The sequence below is a fragment of the Leucoraja erinacea genome, chromosome 29 (assembly GCF_028641065.1).
Source record: "Leucoraja erinacea ecotype New England chromosome 29, Leri_hhj_1, whole genome shotgun sequence".
In the NCBI taxonomy this organism is placed as follows: Eukaryota; Metazoa; Chordata; class Chondrichthyes; order Rajiformes; family Rajidae; genus Leucoraja; species Leucoraja erinaceus.
The window spans coordinates 30,307,996-30,330,236 of record NC_073405.1 but is presented as its reverse complement, the minus strand read 5'-3'; the positions used below and the strand labels follow the sequence as shown (position 1 = coordinate 30,330,236).

General features: G+C 43.7%; 1 protein-coding gene across 1 annotated transcript in view; it reads left to right on the top strand.

Moving 5' to 3' along the window:
• LOC129711371 (Krueppel-like factor 9) overlaps positions 1-9,468 on the top strand; it is a 33,647-nt gene extending 24,179 nt beyond the window's left edge. The window contains exon 2 of the mRNA XM_055658990.1: positions 4,657-9,468. Within this exon, the coding sequence (XP_055514965.1) occupies positions 4,657-4,970 (314 nt within the window). The 3' untranslated portion in view covers positions 4,971-9,468. The remainder of the gene's footprint in view (positions 1-4,656) is intronic.
• The last annotated feature ends 12,773 nt before the right edge of the window (positions 9,469-22,241 follow it).

Genomic DNA, 22,241 nt, shown 5'->3' with positions numbered 1-22,241 from the left:
AAGGAAATAATGGGTTATCAGGGCTGTATGTTGTGACAGACAGCCTGACACCTTGCATGTTATTTTAATATTACACTTATCCCATACCCCTGGATATTCTGGATTAATAAATTAAGGTTTTGTCAACTAATTACAAATCAATCACATTAGCCAACTCCGAAACACGAAGCACTGAGCATTGAGGTCCAGACATCACGGACAAATGGCCTCAGTTCCCCGCTCACATCTGGCAGTGCTCTCTGTCTGAACCAAGGGCCACAGAGCGTTTTTGAAAGTGTGGGGGCTGAGCGATCACTGATCACTCGCCTTGGGGGTATCCGGTGAGGGAGTGGAGCAACTGAGTGGTGGGAGGGTGTGTCCCCCCCTCCCATGGTAGGGACTTTATTTGTATTTGATGTATTAAAATCATGTTTTAGTGCATTGTAGAAGTATGATTTCAATGTTTTTTTGTGTGAAGTATTTTTAAAAGAGGTAACTTTTTAAGGGGTAACTTTTTCCACACAAAGGGTGGTGGGTGTATGGAACAAGCTGCCAGAGGAGGTAGTTGAGGCAGGGACGATCCCAACATTTAAGAAACAGTTAGACTGATACATGGATAGGACAGGTTTGGAGCGATATGGACCAAAAGCAGGTTGTGTAGCTGGGACATGTTGGCAGGTGGGGGCAAGTTGCGCCGAAGGGCCTGTTTTCACACTGTATCACTCTATTATATTATACCTCCACCATGCATGAATGCTTCAAAATCAAGTGGTCGAGTTTTATTGCCATATACTCAAGCATAGAAAATAGGTGCAGGAATAGGCCATTCAGCCCTTCGAGCCAGCACTGCCATTCGTATGATCATGGCTGTTCATCTAAAATCAGTACCTCTTTCCTGTTTTTTCCCCATATCCATTGATTTCGCAAGCCCTAAGAACTAAATGTAACTCACTTGAAAACATCCAGTGAATTGGCTTCATCTCCCTTTCACAGATTCACAACTCTTTGGGTGAAGAAAGTTTGTCCTCATCCTAACTGGCCTACCTTTTATTCTTAAACTGGTTCTGAACTCCCCCAACATCGGTAACATCTTTCCTGCAGTTACAGTAAGTGAAAATCTACCAGGCAAACAGCGTGCTCTCTCCAACCACCCCCATTTGAAGGCCACTATCTTCCACCATTTCTACCCAGTGCTTGGTACCTACTTCCAGCACCCATTGGTGGTCCTCCAGGATGCACCGAGCCGCAGCCTGAAGGGCCTGCCCCACTTAGGCGATCTTTTGGGTGACTACAAGCGACAGTGGCAACAATTTTTGCTGTTGGAGGTTGTCGTGAGGTGTCGTAGGTGAATGCTAGAAAAACTAGTCCCAGGCAGTCAACTAAAGAGTCGCCTCAGTGGGACAGGCCCATAGGTGCGTGGGAATAGCGTAGATCAGAGGAGTTGTGACCTGCTGCATCACTCACTGTCCAGCCCACTCTGCAAGGCACTGATAGATACAAAAAGCCGGAGTAACATACAATTTCCTCTCTGTGTCTGTGGATCGACTTCAAGCACCAGAGGCCCATTGATCTGCGGTGCTGTCAATATGTGATTGGCTTTGTGGAGATCAGAGCCAGATGCCATCGTGTCCCGGCCCTCGGTCCTACACAGCCCTGCTAGCCGGACAGGGTTCAGTTTAGAGATACAGCGCGGAAACAGGCCCTTCGGCCCACCGAGTCCGCACCGACCAGCGATCCCCGCACATTAACACTATCCTACACACACTAGGGACAATTTACACTTATACCAAGCTAATTAACCAGACTTTCAGTCTGAAGAAGGGTCTCGACCCGAAACGGCACCCATTCTTTCCCTCCAGAGATGCTGCCTGACCCGCTGAGTTACTCCAGCGCTTTGTGTCTATCAGTTTTAACCAGCATCTGCAGTTCCTTCCTACTCATGTACCTGTCCAAATGCTGTTTAAATGTCATTGTGGTAATTTCAAGTGTCGAATGAAGACAAGAGTGTATAGTTGTCGCATGCAGCGACATCAGAACAATGACATTCTCAGTTGCTGCAACTTAACAGGCCGGTTAAAGCAACAACACACAGATACATGTAAATAGATTGATTTAGTTTACTATTGCCACCTGTAGCGAGGTACAGGGAAAAGCTTTTGTTGCGTGCAATCCGGTAAATGCAAGCAAGCCGCTCACAATGTACAGATAAAGGAGAACGGGCGCAATATATATAATCAATAATACAATGGATTAATAATCAGTAATATTGGGTAATCATCCCGGCATATCAGCGGAGGCCCAAGTATTAGCATTACTATTAATGCCCCACAGCGCCGGAGACCCGGGTTCGATCCTGGTCTCGGGTGCTGACTGTGTGGAGTTTGACCGCGTGGGTTTCCGCCGGGTGCTCCGGTTTCCTCCCACATCCCAAAGACGTGTGGGTTTGTAGGTTAATTGGCCCTCTGTAAATTAAAAAGGAGTAATATGATTATTCCAGTTCTCAGCAATCCCTTTCCCCACCCTCCAGCTTATTTATTTTAATCTATTTTCTTTCTCAGACCCATCAACACCCCTGCCCCTGCCGAAACCTCCCACCGCTGGCCTACTTTCGGGGCAATGTACAGTGGCCAAGTAACATTTAAAACTGTGTAGGATGGATCTGCATACTTTGGTTTATATCGGCTATAGACATAAAGCGCTGCAGTAACTCAGCGGGACAGGCAGCTTTTATAACTTTTATAACAACATTTATAACGCCGATCTTTTGGGACGTGGAAGATGAAGTGTGGCACCTGCGGAAACCCATTGCAGTCCCAGGGAACATGTGCAAACTCCACAGTCGAGTTGCACTTGCTGCCTTGGCAGGAGTAACCTTGCCATTAGTCCCTGAGCTAACCCGGGATAGACTGGTACAAAACTCCCTATCCAAGAAACAAGTGGACCATTGTTATAATGCTATTATAACCAGGCAATAATCTACTAGCTCAATGCAGATTTGTGTGGGGTGCCCAACAAAGTGTGCCTAGTCAGAGTTCTCACTTGCTGTTGTGTGGATATGCTTTGAACAATTTATTTTAATCTGTTGCGTGGAAAACATATGGGTTCGAGTCTAATGGTTGTTTCAACAATCTGCTTAATTTTATTCTTCTGCGGCAGGATCTAGAATCACAACATTTAACCCATTGTTGGCACACTGTGCTGGAGTAACTCAGTGAGTTAGTCAACATCTCTGGAAAACATGGATAGCTGACGTTTTGTGTCGGGCATCTTCTTCAGACCCTCTTTTGAATGCAGAACAGTCAATTCTCAACAGAGGCCGAATATAAGTTTGAGTTTTTCCACTTTTGTCGGTAGATGCGTCCCAAACCGAAATATATCGTACCCATGTTCTCCAGAGATGTTGCCCAACCCACTAACCTATTCCATCGCTTTGTGTCAATTTGTGTAAACCGGCATCTGCAGTTCTTTGATTCTACATTTATACCATTCTGTTCGTTTTACATCTGGCAAGTTGGAGTGATACAGATTGGAACAGGTCTTTTGGCCACACTGAAACCGTGCTGCCCAGCTATAACCCCGTACACTAGCACTATCCTACCACACTAGGAACAATTTACAATTAACGGATGCCAAATAACCTACAAACGTGCAAGCCCACAAGTGTGGGAGGAAACTGGAATACGCAGAAAAAACCCCACACAGTCACAGGGAGAACCGACAGCACACGGGATTGAACCCGGGTATCTGGCGCTGTTAGACAACAACTCTACCGCTGCATCACCATGCCGCCCATAGTTACCCCCTTGGATTCTAGTCTTCAGACCTATCCATGTTCTCCAGAGATGCTGCCTGACCCGCTGAGTTACTCCTGCACTTTGTGTCCTTTTGTGTAAACCAGCATTAACACTTACTTGTTTACATATTTATCTGAGTTTGTTGGTTAGTTAGACTTAAGTTAGACTTAAAATTGCCCCCTTGGTTTCTAGACTCTCGTGCCGGAAAATCTTCCATTATGCATCAGGCAGGAAGATGAGTTTGTGTACCCTGCCTGATGCATATTGTGAGAGAGCTGGGGTTGGGGGTTTAGTGAGGAGGGGCTACAGAATAGTTTCTGTGCGTTTGTCAATGTATCACAGCTTGGTTTAGGCACAGCTCCGTCCAGGACTGCAAGAAACTGCAGCAAATTGGGGACGCAGCTCAGACTATCACACAAACCAACCTCCCTTCCATTGACTCCATCTATACCTCTCGCTGCATCAGCAAGGCCTACAGCATAATCCAGGATGAGTAGCACCCTGGCCACTCCCTTTTCTCCCCTCTCCCATCAGGCAAATGGTATAAAAGTGCGAAATCGCACACCTCCAGATTTAGGGACAGTTTCTTCCCAGCTGTTATCAGACAACTGAATCATCCCACCACATCCAGAGAGCAGTCCTGAACTACTATCTACGTCATTGGTGACCCTTGGACTATCCTTGTTCGGACTTTGCACTGCACTGAACATTCCGTTATGTGCCCATGCACAGTAAATTGATCGATTGTAATCATGTATTGTCGATCTGCTGACTGGATAGCAGGCAGCAAAAGCTTTTTGTCGCTGTACCTATTTACACGTGACAATAAACTCAACTAAAGCTGCGTCCAATGCCTGATGGTGAATTCCATTTTGTTTTTCAGGAGAGCGACCGTTTCCTTGCACCTGGCCACAGTGTTTGAAGAAGTTTGCCCGCTCTGACGAGCTGGCCCGACACTATCGCACGCACACGGGCGAGAAGAAATTCAAGTGCCCGATGTGTGAGAAGAGGTTCATGCGCAGCGACCACCTGATGAAGCACGCCCGCCGCCACCCGGACTTCAAGCCCGCCATGATCGTCAAGCCAAACAGCAGAAGTGCATCGCCCCCCAAAATGCTGGCCCCCACCTTCCACAGCCTGGCGCCCCCTTCCACCGTCATTCCATCTCCAAACCCAGCTAGTCCCGTGTTCAGTTAGACGGAAGAGAGTCCAGTTTGTACCAAAAGTCTTGTTTAAGCTCCTACCCTCTGAGCATGTGTGGACTGTGCTTATAGATGATCTTCGCTTTTGAACCTTTTCGGTCTCTGCGGACAAGTGTTGGGAGAAGGGCCTTTATCATGAGCATTGTTTTTGCACACACAGTGACTGGACCCAGCCACAGAATTGCTTGCTTCTTTGTTCGGATAGTGAAATAGTGTGAGTTGTGGATGTTGTTTTAATATTGTCCCCAGTATTATTTGCCCTATTAGACCCAATGCCCTTTTAAAAAAAAAAATTATAATTTTAACTTATTGCAGAAACTCCACACAAGCTTTTGAAGTATATTACAGCCATTATGTTTAATCAACCTAGTTGAAAATTGACCTATTTTAGTGGACTGAATGAGCAGCAGTAAACTAAACAGCTAAACAAAGCTCCACTGTGCTAACACATCATTGAAAAAGAACTATAAAAGACACTTTAGGGCAGTTTTAACTGGATCAGGGAGAGTAAAAGTGAAGTCACTTTTTTTCAGGTTTTATGAATAAGTCTTTATATGTTCAAATGAATTAAAAAACCTTGAGGAATCAAATCTGCTTAGTTTGTCCATCAATTTCCAGCCATCTATTGTTACACAGTTTCCCTCCCCTGAACGTCGTGTTCAGCTAAAGATCCGAATTATTGTAACTTGCAGGATTTCTACAGTGACAATGATTTGCAGCTTTTTCTTTCCAGTTGATACCTCTCAGGGCTACAAAAGATCTTTCCAATATGACACAGACATAGGACTGCAATTCCGGGCACTGACTTCTCTGTAATAAACAATTGTTTCTCACTTGAGGGGAGGCTGCTGAGTTCCACAGCAAAATGGCAAAGTCCTTCTGCACATTTGTATGGACAATGGGCAGACCAGAACTGAGATTGAGATTCAGTTCAGCTTTACTCTGATGTTGAGAAATTTTCAGTTTAGAAAGAGCTATGCCATTCGGTACTAAACAAAACTCTTGTCCCATCAATCTGCTTTTTGTTTGATTGGTCTTTTGAAGATCAAATGCACCCTGGATATCGAAGTAATGTTCAAGAGAAAACATGGCGTGTGCAATGTTGCCTGTTTCTCTGCGAGCTTCACTGTGTTAAGTGGGAAAAATGTAACCTTCTTTCAGAGGCACCTTGTGTTTTACACGAGGAGGGGGTAACGTGCTTGTAAAGTGGCGCGTAAGTTAAACGTAAACACTGTCGGCAGTACATTTGAGGGCACTATTCCAAATTGTGAACACCCAGTGTGTAAATATAGCTTTGGTGTCACAGGACAAGCACATTATTTCAAAAACCCATAACTCTGACATGTGTGAAACATAAGGTGCCTTTACTTGAATCGCAACAGTATTTTCTATCCTGGTACTTTGGAAGTCAGTTGCCATTTTTCTGGGAAACATGTTCAATGGAATTGGCTGAGAGTAAATAACATGACAGTGCTTGCTCATAAAACTAAATGTTACAGACGGCTTCTGGGTAAGAGTTGCAGCCCTTTCAACATAGTTGGGATATTTATTGAGATTTGCTCATCACTGATGAGAACTGTACAAACACATGCACAGCAAGAAAGTTGCATTTTTTTAAGCTTATGCTGGAATTTTATTGAAAGGCGTTTGACTGGCATTAGCCTACTCAATGTCATCTGTGTGCAAAAATAATATAGCAGTGGGATTATGTGCATACTGCCTTTCTTAAAGTGCTCCTTTTAATAAGGTATTTTTGTAACATTTCTACTCAGGGGGCTGTGTGTGTTGCTAATGCATGCATTTCACCATATACATGTGGAGTGTGTGAATATAAAGTTTTTACCTGTTCAGTGTGTGAAATTTGGAACTATATTGTTCCCAGTAATTTGTTTGTGGTAAACTGTTGACCAGTTACCAAAAGGGAAAATATTCATATTCTTTATCTAAAAGTGTTCTACTCTACTAAAATTGCTAGATGTGTGTTTGGAAGAAAAATGATAGATATAACTTTAAAAAAGGTAAATGTAAATATCTGTGGAAAGCATGTTTTTCAGGTGATTTTAAATCTACACTAATTATTTTACTATAAATAGCTTGTGCACTAATGCACACAACTCTCAAACAGTTATGTTGCAGGAATTCAACCTTTCATATAAATATCCCCATTTCAGTCTCCAATCTTTCAGTCTTCTCCAGGTTTTTTCTTTAAATAGTGTGACCTGATAGGCAGTTATGATTATTTTATCTCTCCCATATCCATATATATATATGTAAGTTTATCTTATTGATGTTGGTCCTAAAATGGATTTGACATATTGCAGTTTATTAAGGAAGTTTCAAATAAATCCTTTTTGGGTCCAGGTGATGATGAACTTACTTTATTTGCTGGCTTGACATAATTTGGGAGTTTATTCTAGAATTAAGAATTGTTATCAGAGTTAATATTCCTATCATATGTCAAAATTATTTTGCATAGCAAAATAATGTGAAGACATGATTTATGAGTTATATTTACTTGTCCACACTCCCCGCATGATAAAACAGTAATGGTTGTTTTCATTACCATATTGCTTTAGGTTTTTAATCAAGGATAGAAATTCCTCATTAAATGAACAGAAAGAATGAGTAAATGGTCCACTGGTTATCAAAGCAATGCATAGCCTTGAAGCATTCCAAGTTTTGTTAGTATAGTTTTGTAATTTATTTCCATTTTGCAAGCAAGACATTTTAGTCCTGCATATCTGATATTTATCGCAATGATGCCAAGGTTGGTGATGAAGGATTTGGACGCTGATTTGCAAGAACATGCAGTCTGGGACAGGCTATTTGGCTGAAGAAAGCTGATAATTGTATCAGTGTCCTTAAACCATTGACAATTCTAACTTTTTTACCTTTTGCTGGAACCTTCTTCACATACCTTGACGCAATATTCTGGGCGTTCACAGTTATTGAGTTATTTAAACTCCCCCTGTGGCTGCACTAGAATCCTTGCTTGAATGCTTTGTTTAAGTTTTCCTTTTTTATTAAGGGAAAAACAGCGTTATTTTTTAATGTCCTCAATGACCGTTTATTCATTACTTATTCTGCAGCCTACCATGGGTTGCTATGGTAATGCTTCCAAGATAGCACCCAACCCAGGTGACTATTTGCTTGCTAGCTACAGAAGTGGATCTACGATCACACATATTACAACCGCTCCACACTTTTATGTCTTTCCCCTGACTGGTTAGCACGAAACAAAAGCTTTTCACTGTACACGTGACAATAAACTAAACTCAAACTAAATTTTTTTTTAAATCCGAACTAGTTAACTCTTCTCTAGTAAAGCCTTGTTTACCTTGGCCTGTAATCACCATCATTTGCAGAGTCCCATAATGTTACTATCAGGTTCCTCAAGAATTAGATGTTGCTTGGAGAGAAAAGTAATGATATTCCCAAAGCCTGGCCCTCTAGGCTGGTGATGATAGTATGATGGATTAATTTTTAACACAAGGATCGATATGCGGCCGAATACCAATGTCTCACAATATATCTATCAACCTGCCACATGGAATAAAGCTAATTTCTGCTCCCTTCCTCTGCAGGGATTGCATTTAGTTGTCTAATTGTGTGACGGTCCAACTTTTAATTAGGATGTCGGGCATATGGTTCAGTTTGATCGAACTAACTTCTGTTAGCTGTTCATCAAATGATATTGGAGAAGCCTGCTGTTGGCTCTGGATCATCTGATCACCAAGATAGTATGACTGAACAATGGTCGACCATGTAGCTTGTTTTGTGACGTGCTTTTTATTTCATTTGTAGGTGTTGAGGTGTGAGGAATGCCATATGTGAGATGTTAGTATTTAAGGATGTGAGGATTGTATCATTCCAGTTTTTAACTCGGAAACTAAGGCTGCAGGCAGCCCTTCATTTATTTGCAATAAAATAAGTATTCAGTACAATGAGGCCAGTAATAGGGCATCAGTGTAGATCCAACAATAAGCTTCCATAATAAGTAGCTTGTTTATCTTCTTGGGTCAAATTTATCTTGTGTTGTGTAAATTGCCTTCTCCAGACAGACAATGAATAAATTATACAATTGTTGGCTTCAGTGATGTAAACTCCAGAGTGTTTTAAACTGAGGGTCATTTACTATCCACTGCCTCTTCTCACTACTACCGTGCTGTTCTACTACTGGTAGCAATTGTAGATAAAGAGTTAGTCACAACTCCTGCACAAACAAGACCCGAGGAAACAATACTGTCTTGGGAGCAATCTAACTGGTAGAAATATTTATTGTAAGGAGAGCCCTTCTGGTTTTCAAAACATATTGCACATTTTATTAAACAAATCATTATTTTATTCAGCGTGTTTTACTTAATTTGTACTTTGGCAACCTTTTTTTGCTTTCCTTGTTTTATTAAAGCAACTGAAAGATGCACACAAGCATTAACATTTTGATGGCTGATACCTTTTTATTTTATCTTCCCCCCCCCCCCCCCCCCCCCCCCCCCCCCGTTTTCCCCCCTTTATCATGTCCTGCTTGTGAGGGTGACGATTTATGCTAGTGCACAGTTTTACTCACTTGTCTTTGGTAATTTGGTGGTCTGCTTCCAAACTCAAAGGCAGCAATGGCTGTCAATGCAATAATCAGACTTTGCATCAAGGTCAGGAAGGCCACTGGCTGACATCCCCCCCCCCCCCCCCCCACTTTTTAGGAAGAAAAACTACAGAATCTCCATTGCTGTCTGAGATTATGTAACTCGGACAGGGGTTTTCTTGGTTTAAATGGCTAAGAGTCTCTCTCTCTCTCTCTCTCACACACACACATACATACATACACACACACACACACACACACACACTGAATCAATTAAAAATGGAGAATTATTTTAACAAAGGACCGTTTGCATATCGGCTCTTTTTCAATTTGGCATTCAATAAAAGTCAAAAACAATGCCTCTTTTAAAAAAAAAATAATTCAATGGGAGCACCGTCGAATAATAAACCTTTACAAATACAGACATGTGGAATATAAACTGGATTTTTTTGTGCATCTGGCCCGTCAAAGTGTGGCAATTTAAACAATGTTTTTAATCTTTCAAAATAGATGCAGCTTCAGAGAGAAGCGTCTTATTCAGGAATTACCGGTGTATGTGCCTAAAAAGGAATCCTGTTTTCACTATTAATATCCCTGTGTTTCCCTAAGTCTGTACATGTAGTACCCATGTAGCAGTTGGTATTACTGGAAACTTTGTATTTTACTTTTTTACAGTCTTTTATGGATATTGTCTTTTATAATATTCTGGTGGTCAGTTATATTAGTACATGTGCTGATAATTGCAGAAAGCTACAAAGCATCACAGAGAGATTACTCTTTGACATTTTGCATGGTTGACTGAATTTTGTATAGAGTGAATAAACAATGATGTCCTAATTAAAGAAGCCTATGTGCTGCTTTCTTATACAAAATAAGGGCTCTCGAAGTTGGTCTCTAAAATGAATGCGTTACAGCAACTGACACCTCCTTTAGTTTAAGGGAGGTACTAAATGCTGGAGTAACTCAGCGGGACAAGCAGCCTCCCTGGAGAGAAGGAATGGGTGACGTTTCGGGTCTTGACCCCTCTTCAGTTTAGTTTAGAATACAGAGCGGAAACAGGCCCTTTGGCCCACCAAGGCCGTGCCAACCAGCAATCCCCGCGCATCTTACACACACGCTAGGAACAATTTACATTTATACCAAGCCAATTAACCTGCAAACCTGTACTTTGGAGGAAATCGAAGATCTCGGAGAAAACACACATGGTCACAGTGAGAACGTATAAACTCCGTACAGACAGCATCCATAAAAAGGATCGAACCCTGGTCTCTGGCGCTGTGCCAACATGCCGTCCCTTATACCAGACAAAATTATAATGACGCCTTTAAACCTCCCCCCCCCCCCACACACACAAAATGTGAGGCAAGCAATCTGAAGATCATCGGGACTTCTGCGTTGTTAGGCAGGTCGGTTTGCCCCTGTGGCCGAGGTTCAGGAACTCTGACCTTGCCGGGGCCGACAATTCGGTTCCCAGAGCTGACTTCATGGGCCAGTATCTCAGCCCCCCCAAGGCCATGACCTCTGTTGGTCTAATAAAACTGATAGGCTGGAATCAAGGGTGCTGGTGGACCTGTACTGGCTTCTATTTTCCTCCATTCTATTTTTCCAGTGGCTCGTGTCTGGAAACTGCTCAAGACAAAGAGTTCTCTAACTTTTATCCCTGAGCTGTTAACCATTTAAGCCAGCTCTAAGGTGGATGTCATAACTAACATCTGCAGTTTCACAAAATTAAATGTTACTTTTGTTCTACAGAATTTATTTCTTAAGCCTAACGGTTTTGGTGCCAGTTAGTGTGGTACAGTTGCGCAGCGGTAGAGATGCTGCCTTACAGTGCCAGAGACCCAAGTTTGATCCTGATTGCGGGTGCTGTCTGTACGGAGTTTGTACGTTCTCCCTGTGCCCTCGTGGGTTTTCTCCGGGTGCTCCAGTTTCCCCCCACACTCCAAAGATGCACAAGTTTGTAGATCAATTGGTCTCTGTAATTTGCCCCCAGTGTATAGGATAATGCTCGTATACTGGGTGATCACTGGTCTGTGAGGAGTTGGGGCGCTGAAGGGCCTGTTTCCATGCTGTATCTCTAAACCAAAGTCCCGCTCTGAGATTGGAGTGTGTTATTTGGTCATGTTTAAGTGTGGAAACAAAGATATGCTGCATCACATTGCATAAATGCTATCCAACCTCAAAACCTGCCTAAACCCTGTGGTTCTGATGCATTTTAATGATGGAAGTGGCATCACTTACGAGAGGCTACAGTTAACTTTGTGCCAGAAGACAGAGGAAGTGTACAGCCAAAGTTCCTGTTCCTACTTCCTGTTCAGTGACAACCATCAGCTCCCCACGTTGCCTGGCCCTGTAACATCATAGTAGATATTGATAGCTCAAAGTGTAGTTTGCGTTAACAGCGAAAAATATTCCTGCAGCAGACAAGGGTGCAGGGAAGATTTACGAAGATGTTGCCGGGACTTGGCCTGAGCTATAGGGGGAGGTTGCGCAGGCTAGGACTTTATTCTTTGGAATGTAGGAGGATGAGGGGTGATCTAGTAGAGGTGTATAAGATCATTGGGGGAATAGATAGGTAAGGGCATAGTCTATTACCCAGAGTAAGGGAATCAAGAACCACAACAGGTTTAAGGTGAGGGGGGTAAAATTTCATAGGAATCTAGGGGCAACTTTTTCCTCCTCAAAGGGTGGTGGATATATAGAACGAGCTGCCAGAGGAGGTAGTTGAAGCAGGTACTATTACAACATGTAAAAGATATTTGACAGGTATATGGATTGGTGTACGGATATGAGCCAAACACAGGCAGGTGGGACGGGGATAGATGGGGCATCTTGCTCAGTGTGAGAAAGTTGGGCCAAAGGGCCCGTTTCCATGCAGTATAACTCTAACTAAGATAGCCAAGTGAAAATGTATTGGGCAAGAGTAAGCAAATAGGTCTGGAGCACATTCACTCTGCGTAGCAAGGGTCACCAATGTAAGGCATATTTACAGAGGATTGGATGGCCTGTATATTTATTTTTATTTTGCACCCGCCATCCCCACACACTTTCTAGGAACCAGTGTTGAGGATCTACTGATGAGGAGTGCTGGCCTGCTAATGCTACACTTCCCGGTTGATTCTTTAGACTTTAGAGATGCATGGCAGAAACCGGCCCATCGGCCTACAGCATCCGGACCGGCCAGCGATCACCCCGTACACTAACACTATCCTACACAATAGGAACAATTTACTTTTTGTTTTAAACCAAAGCCAATTAACCTGCAAACTAAAGATAGACGCAAAATGCTGGAGTAACTCAGCAGGACAGGCAGTGTCTCTCGAGAGAAGGAATAGGTGACGTTTTAGGTTAAGATCCTTTTTCAGACTGAGAGTCAGGGGAGAGGGAAATATGACGTGGAAGGGTACAAAGAAAATGTAAGATGTGAATGGAACAGATGATGATCACAGAAATGTACAATGGTTCATTATTGGCTGAGGAGAAGTTGACAAAGAGTCGTACAAACAGTCTTTGGAGTGTGGGCGGAAACCGGAGCACCCCCCAGGGGAAAGCCCATGTGGTCACAGGGAGAACATATAAACTCCATACAGACATCGCCCATTGCGAGGATCGAACCAGGGTCTCTGGCGCTGTAAGGAAACAACGCCGTGTGCCGTCTGTTCTGGGACAGGCTTCCCAACAGCAGTCTATTGGCCATAGTAATGGAGAGCTGCTGATACAGTGTAACACACTGTGACACACGGCATTATTTCAAGAATGCTCTTTGCAACAAATTTGATCAGACATTTTGACTTAAGCTTTTGATTGGTGTTACACAGCAGCTAATACACAGTGTTTGCCTTAAACAATACAAGCCAATGATCACAAAATGCTGGAGTGACTCAGCGGGTCAGGCAGCATCTCTGGAGAACATGGAAAGGTGATGTTTTGGATGGGGAGCCTTCTTTGTTCTCCAGAGATGCTGTCTGACCCGCTGAGTTACTCCAGCGGTTTGTGTCCGTTTGTTTAAACCAGCATCTGCAGGTGCTTGTTTCTACAAGCCAATGGTGCTTTTTTCCAAAACAAACTAAAATATGTTGTTCTCCAATCTTGACTTGGATTGCATCCAGGAAAATGTGCCGGCTGGTGACACTCTTTTTATGAGAATTTAACAAGACCTCATCAATTATATGTTTCAGAGTCCAGCTCATTTAACTTTTTGTTTTGATAGTTCCCAATTGCAGGAGGAACAGTACGCGCTGCCTAGTAACTGAATAGATATTTGGGGAAGAGACAGGGAACTGCAGATGCTGGTTTACAAGTTTGAACTTATTGAGGGGAGGTAGGAGCTGCTGATGCTGGTTTAAACTGGAGACAGACACAAAAAGCTGGAGTAACTTAGTAAAAGCTGGTGTAAATTGGAGTAACAGGCAGCATCTCTGGAGAGATGGAATGGGTGACGTTTTGGATCTAGACCCTTCTTCGGACCAAAAAAGTGGATAATGAAAAACTGACAGGTGGTCGGGTTTGGGTGAGACCCAGGCTCTGGGGAGGGGAAGGGTCCCAGGAGAGGTGCAGTGGCGTGGGGGCTCAGAGGGGAGGGGAGGGGGCAAATAATATCAGCACATTTGCTGTGAACTTTGAATATTACTGGGAATAGAGGAAAACAGCATGGACATGTGACCAGGGAAGTATATTTAGACTTTAGAGATACTGTGCAAAAACAGGCCCTTTGGCCCACTGTATCTGTGACGACCAGTGATCACCCCGTACACTAGAACTATACTACACATAGTAGGAACAATTTACAATTTTCTAGAAGCCAATTAACCTACAACCTGCAAGTCTTTGGAGGGTGGGAGGAAACCGGAGCACCTGGAGAAACTCCACGCGATCATAGGGAGAACATACAAATGCCATACAGACAGCAGCACCCATAGTCAGGATTGAACCAGGTTATCTGGCGCTGTAAGGCAGCAACTCCACTGCTGTGCTACTGTGCCACCCTGATGCTGGGCCTGTTGAACGTGGCGAAGATGGCAGTCAGGAATGATACAATTGGACTTCAGCTCACATGGAAGTCAAGTGCACAAGTTATAGGAGTAGAATTAGGCCGTTTGGCCCATTCGTTCATGGCTGGTCTCTGCCTTCTAATCCCATTTTCTGCCTTCTCCACAGAACCATTGGCACCCGTTCTAATCAAGAATTTATCTATCTCTGCCTTAGGAATATCCACTCATTAGGCCTCCACAGCCCTCTGTGGCAATGAGGTCCACAGATTTTACTTCGGAGTCACGTGAGTGACTACGTGAAGAACCCCGCCAAGACGCATGCGTGTCATATCACTACACGCATTGCAACGAGTCACAGCAGGGGAACGATGTTCCCCTTAGCGGCAAAATTGAAAACCGATAACAGCAGGTAAGGAGACTCTGCGTTCCTTCCACTTACCTTACAGGTGGAGACATGGACCAGATCCACGAAGGCTGCGGGAAAGCTGGCGGGGGAGAACCATGGAGTTGCGGGCAGCCAGCAGTAGCAGCCAACGGCACGCCAATCTCCCGTAATGGGAACAGCTGTGCCCGACTTCGCTCCCGCACCGGCCACGGCCGGGCGGTAGAGCGAAGCAAAAAACCAACAGAGTCGTTGACTCCGATGAGTCCGACTCTGAATAGCCGCGAGCGGCCAGTGCCCGTGCGCATTGGGGCCGGTTGGAGCGGCTGGGAGCGGGGAACAAAAGCAGCTGCGACGGCCAGTGCCCGTGAGCACTGGGGCCGGTTGGAGCGGCTGCAGGAACTGGAGCAGGAGCGGCTTCAGGAGTAGCGGCTTCAGGAGCAGCCACGACGGCCAGTGACCATGAGCATTGGAGCCGGTTGGAGCGGCTGCAGGAACTGAAACAGCAGCGAGTGGCCAGTGCCCGAGAGCATCGGAGCCAGCTGGAGCGGCTGTTGGAGCAGGTAAGTGGCAGGCTCCGGGAGATGGAGACTGGTCACAGGGGGCAGCTAGTAAGCCCCACAGCAGTACCTCTTGTAGGGCTGCACAGTGTTTCTCCCTCATCAAAGGGCAGTATAGGAGGTCAATTCTGGGCTGAACCTGAAGAGGGGTGCAGAACATACCCCTAGTGCACATGGGGTGCAAGAAAACCTATTGGAAGACACTTACCATCAGGGAACTGCAAAACACTGAATGTTCCCAGTATCAACCAGTGTATTTGAAAACATGGCAGACCCAGGGACTTGAAACTACAGAAAGTTCTGAAAGTCCTAACAGCAGGAATTACGGTTTTCGCCCGCACAATAAACAAAAAAGACATGATGCAAGATCACCAGGATGCACTGGCTTTATTTTGCAACTACCAATACGAGTAAACAGCATTAGAAGAAGTGCCATCCAACCGGCTTTAGACCCTAATTTGCAGGCCTATGCAAACCTGGAACCTCCAAACCACCAATATTACTATTTGGAGGCAACTTATCAAAACAGGTAAAAGAACTTGACAAAGAGGGTAAAACCCAGGGGCTCATTAAAGCAACGTCTAAAAATACATCCTGGGGAATGCGCTAACCCTCAACACCGACCCAACTACAGATCCAGACACCGGCACCTCAACGTCCACAGAGGATGCCGAAAAAGTAACAAACCTACCAATAGTAACCATGAAGGTAGGTGGGTCTGGTTCCTTACGAGGTTGGTGGGAGATTACAATTCTATCTGGATGCATGGAATAAATTAACTACCGACACTTATATTTTCAGAAGTATAGGGTTATACCATAGAATTTATACAAAACATAATCCTCCAGTTCAGCATGTACCGAACCGGATGTTCGTGCTTACAGGCAAAGAAAAGAACAAAAGTGCATGCTGAACTACAGTGCCCATATAAAAAATGAGTAATGGAGGAAACCCAACACGAATCACGGGAATTCGTGTCCAAAATCTTTATTATAAACAAGATGGTGGTTGCCACATCATTATAGATTTGACTAATTTGAATACTTTCATACTATATATTCATTACTAGATGGAAACCTTTGTTACTGCTAAGCAATTGATTCCTAGGTTACTACATGGCAAGCATCGTATTAAAAGATGCTTACTATACAGTACCCGTTAGAGGTGACCACAGATGTTATTTAACACAATGGATCATCTGGGGTTCACCCTTAACACAGTTCACATGTCAGTTACTTTGCCGAAAGAAAAGGTTACAGCCTTAATGGAGGCTTGCAGCAAAACAATACCATCCATCAGACTGGTAGCAAGAATAATTGGCATTATAGTGGCTGCGTTTCCAGCCACACAAATCGGACCTTTACATTATCAAAAATTACAGAGGGCAAACATTCGTACACTCAAAAAATGATGGGGGTCATTTTGACAGACCAATGAAGCTACCAACAGAGGCCACAATGGAACTAAAATGGTGGAAACATAACATTAGGCAATGTTCCGATCCAAACATTATTAGCTACTCGTCTATGGAACTACATACTGATGCCAGTGCACTTGGATGGGGTGCTACCAATTCCATCTCCAGCTGTGGGGGAGATGGAATGCACAGGAGGCATCATTATTACAAACACTGGGCATAAACTACTGGGAATGTTAAGTGCATTCCATGGCCTTAAGTCATATTGTTCTGGGTTATATCACCAGCATGTTAGACTACACATTGACAATACCACCGTGTTAGCATATATCAACCATGTGGGTGGAAACAAATCGACATCATGTGACAATCTGGCCAACACCATTTGGCAATAGTGTATCCAGAGAGATATTTGGATATCAGCTACCTACATACCAGGTAAACTGAATTAGTGGCAGACAACAGGTCACGCTAATTCTATGAAAACACTGAATGGGTGTTGGATAAAAAATGTATTGCTGAAATTACAGCACGGTATGGAATACCAGATATCGACCTATTCGCATCCATGCTCTCACCAGTTATCGAATTATGTTCATGGGAACCAGAACCTGTGGCAGTGGCTACAGATGGAATTTCGCTGCATTGGGGGATTGTTTATTTATGCATTCCCTCCTTCTGCCTCATCAGTCGGGTATTTAGGAATATACAGTAGACTCCGCGTCTGGTATTTTGATAGTACCCGATTGGCCTACTCAATCATGAGTCCCGGTGATACACGACATGGTTTTAGAACCATGCATCACCATCCATCATAGACCTAATTTACTGGTTCATCCCGCAACAAGGGAAAGTTACCCATGTCATAATTATATAAACCTATTAATTTGTAGAGTTTGAAAGCACCTCTACTACACCTGGGACTGACGGACCGAACAGTGGATATTATTTCAGCGGCCCACAGACAGTCCACCAAAAAACAGTACTTGGTGTCATCAAGAAATGGGAAATACTGTCACAACAATAAACATCACCCACAGATCTATGAACATCCCGTCTGTTCTGGAATTCCTGGCAAGCCTCCATTACGATGAGAGGCTCAGTCATAGTGCCATCAACTGCGCCAGAAGTGCTCTGTCAACATACCTGTGGCAAGGAACAGAGTGGCATTCTGTTGGGACACACCCTGGTAACCAAACTCATGAGGGGCATTTTAATGTTAATCCCCCAAGAACCAGGTACTCCCAAATATGGGATGTGAGCATTGTACTGACCATGTTAAGAAACTGGTCTCCAGCTACAGCTCTGTCCCTACAGAAACTGCCTATGAAAACAGTCATGCTGATGGCCTTGGTCACGGCATAAAGGGTCCAGTCGCTACAGAAACTAAGGCTGGACAACGTGACTATTTCATCTGGAAATTTAACTTTTCACATCAATGAATTAGTCAAACAGAACAGACAGGGGTCAGCAGGCCTAAAAACAGAATTCAGGGCCTACCGGAAAGATGATCGTCTCTGTATTGTAACACACTTACTATTATATATGGAGTATACTAAGATCATCAGAGGGAAAGAAATGTCACTTTAATCAGCTACAAACAGCCACTCAAAACAGTGACAGTCCAGACCATCTCTAGATGGCTAAAAAAGGTCCTAATAAAGGCTGGAGTAGACACTAGCATTTTTAAATCTCACTCCACCAGGGCTGCAGCTACATCGGCAGCTATGAAGTTGGACGTTCCTATGGACCAAATCCTCAAGACAGTAGGATGGTCAACGGAGGAAACTTTCCAACGACTTTATAACAAACCAGTCATTGAACCTGGAACATTTGCAGAAACAAATTTAAGTTCTGTAATATAATTTACCCCATAAATAGGGGCAATAATTGGTGTTAATATATTTATCGTTGGGTTTCAATATCGTATTGATGTCTAATGATGTTAACTCTATTCTCCCCATAATCAAGGCAGATGTGATGCATGGACTCGTTTCCACGGCATGAAATCACAGAGCTTTAAAATCTTCACGTAGTCACTCACGTGACTCCGAAGTAAAATAGGTGAAGGAGAGACACAGGTGAGAGAATGCAAGAGTTACTAGAAATTCGAGAAATCAAGTCTCATACCACTGGGTTGTAAGCTACCCAAGCAAAATATGAGGTACTGAGGTACCAATTTGTGTGTGGCCTCACTCTGACAGTGGAGGAGGCTCAGGACAGAAAAGTCAGTGTTGAAATGGGAAGGGGAGTTAAAATGTCGATGCAACACCTGTTCCTATACCTTCTCCCTCAAATCTATCCCGACAATCTTTTCAGGTGAGGCAGAGTTTCATTTGCACCTCCTCCAACCGCATCTACTGTATCCGCTGTTCCAGGTGTGGACTCCTGTAAATCGGCGAGACCAAGCGCAGGCTCGACAATCGTTTCAGATCCGTTCAGTCCGCCTAAACCTACCTGATCTTCCGGTTGATAAACACTTTAACTCCCCCTCCTATTCCCATACAACCCCAGTATGAATATTGACTTCTCTAACTTCAAGTAACCTTTGCTTTCCCTCTCTCTCTATCCCTCCTCCATCCTAGTTCTCTGACCAGTCGACTGATTAAATCCTGGTAGTTTGAGTTCCACTGTACTTTGACTGGTACACATGACTATAAACTGACCTTTGGACTTTGTGTGCTTTAGTTTCACCTTCCCCTAGCTAACAATTGTCTATTTTACATTGTCCTTCACCTTCAGCCCCTTTGATGTCTTGTTTTCCCAACAACCTTCCATCTCTCAGTGTCTCCCTCTCCCTTATCTGGGGACGAGGGGGGTTATCTACAATAGGGTTTTGTTCTAAAAGCAATAATTGGGTGCAGGAAGAGTGACCCAGATACATGGAAATATATCTTGGTATCACTATTAGACACTCAAATATTGACCGAGGCATCAGGGAAAAATAATGGACAACACACGGGCGGCACAGTGGTGCAGCGGTAGAGTTGCTGAATTACAATGCCGGAGACCCGGGTTCGATCCTGACTACATGTGCTTGTCCGTACAGAACTTGTATGTTCGCCCGTGACTTGCGTGGGTTTTCTCCGGGATCTCCGGTTTCCTCTCACATTCCAAAGACGTACAGGTTTGTAGATTAATTGGCCTTGGTAAAATTGTATATTGTCCCTAGTGTGTAGAATAGTGTTAGTCTGCGGGGATCGCTGGTCGGTGTGGACTCAGTGGGCACAAGAACCTGTTTCCATGCTGTATCTCTAGATTACACTAAACTAAACAAAACTGAACTAAACATACATCGAAGTGTTGCACAGTGAAAAACAATGCACACCGACACTGAGCTTTCTTATCTGTATCCACCTATCACTTGCCCGGCTTTGTCCACCCCTGCCCACATCTATTTTCGAACTTTCACCCCACTGCTGCAATCAGTCTGAAGAGGAGTGTTGGCCCAAAATGTCACTTGTCCATGTCCTGCTGAGGGCCATCGACGCTGACGCTCACGCACAGGTCACGAACCCTGACCCTCACCCACAGGTCACAAACCCTGACTCTCACACACAGGTCACAAACCCTGACCCTCACCCACAGGTCACTGACTGTCACCTACAGGTCACTGACCCTCACCCACAGGTCACTGACCATGACCCTCATCTACAGGCCAGGGTCACCGATACAGACTTGAAGCATCTCCTATCCATGTCCTCCAGAGATGCTGCCTGGCTCACTCAGTTACTCCACCACTTTGTTTTTTTCTTTGGTACAGCAGCATCTGCAGTTCATTGCACATATTCAAGAATCAGGTTGCCTAACAATACTGTAGGTAAGCTTTTGTGAATTTATTTTGCTTTGATGGGCTATCTACTAAAACTGCCGGTCTGGGAGAAATTGGCAGTGTTTTCTGAATTACTCCCATACACAATTAAACAAAGATCCACCAGTTGCAGGAAGTGATTACTTGCCCTCTTGTTCAAAGATCCTATAGCGGAGCAAGATAGACCACTCCTGCTAAATGCAATGGGCTGACATGTAGTACGCAACGTGGGCCTTTTTTTCATCCATTTCCGTAACCAGACCCGACCCGACGTGACCCGACTCGCAGTGTAATCAACATTGCAGGGGATCAGTTTGTGTTAATAAATTAAAATTCTGCAAATTAGAAGGTTTTTACCAAATAACTTTTATTTTTACGAGAATGTTACCGTGACCAGCTTCTGTCTCCACACTATTATCCTATGGGATCTTTGGTGCGGAGACGGAAGCCGGTTATGAAAATGGGGCTTGAATCTGCCCATGACCGTACTATGTCTTTTTCGTTGAGTGGACTATCTTGCTCGCTATAGGATCTTTGTTCTTGTTGGCCTTCTTCAACATTACCTTTAAAAAATCTGCCTGTGCCATAAAAATATCATCTATGCTATATCCAAATACTGTGAAAAGTTGCATTTAGTTACACGTGGGCTTAGTGATGAGGTACTAAGTTAAACCCTTCTCTGAGCCAAAGAAATAAAGTTTCTTCATCTGAGTATTTAAAAATAGAAGGAATTTTTCGAGACACAAGGACACAAGCATATGCTGCAATCTTGAGTAAAGCCCAAAGTACTGGAGGAATTCAGCACAGTGTAGCATCTGTGGAGGGATTGGACAGGCAGTGTTTCGAGTCGAGACCTTTCTTCAGACTTTAGAGTCTACTAAGAGTTAGCCAGCACCGCCATTAAATACGATCATGACTGATCAACTAAGATCAGTACACCATTCCTGCTTTTTCACCATATCCCTTGATTCCTTCAGCCCTAAGCTGAATCTAACTCTTTCTTGAAAACATCCAGTAAAATGGCCTTCACTGCCTGCGGTGGCAGAGAATTCCACAGATTCACAACTCTCTGAGTGAACAAGTTTTTCCTCATCTCCTAAATGGCCTACCCCTTATTCTTAAGCTGTGACCCCTGTTTCTGGACTCTCCCAACATCGGGAACATTTTTCCTGTATCTAGCCTGTCCAACCCTTTAAGAGTGTTTTATGTTTCTATAAGATCCAATTTTATATGTTTCTATAAGATATTTTCTTATATGTAAGATATTTCTTGATATTTAAGATATTTCTTGATATATGTTCTTTTATGTTTATTTACCAGATGAAGGATTGCTAATGAGGGCACCATTTATTACCCATCACTAATAAAGTGCTAAAATAGATTCTTTGTCACTAAAATGTTTCTGGTATTTCAACTTCTGTCTTAATCTTACATTTCCTTCCAATCTTGAAATTGAATTGAACTGATTTGTGCAGGTGTCAGAGGAGAAGGTGGGAGAATGGGGTTAGGAGGGAGTGATAGAT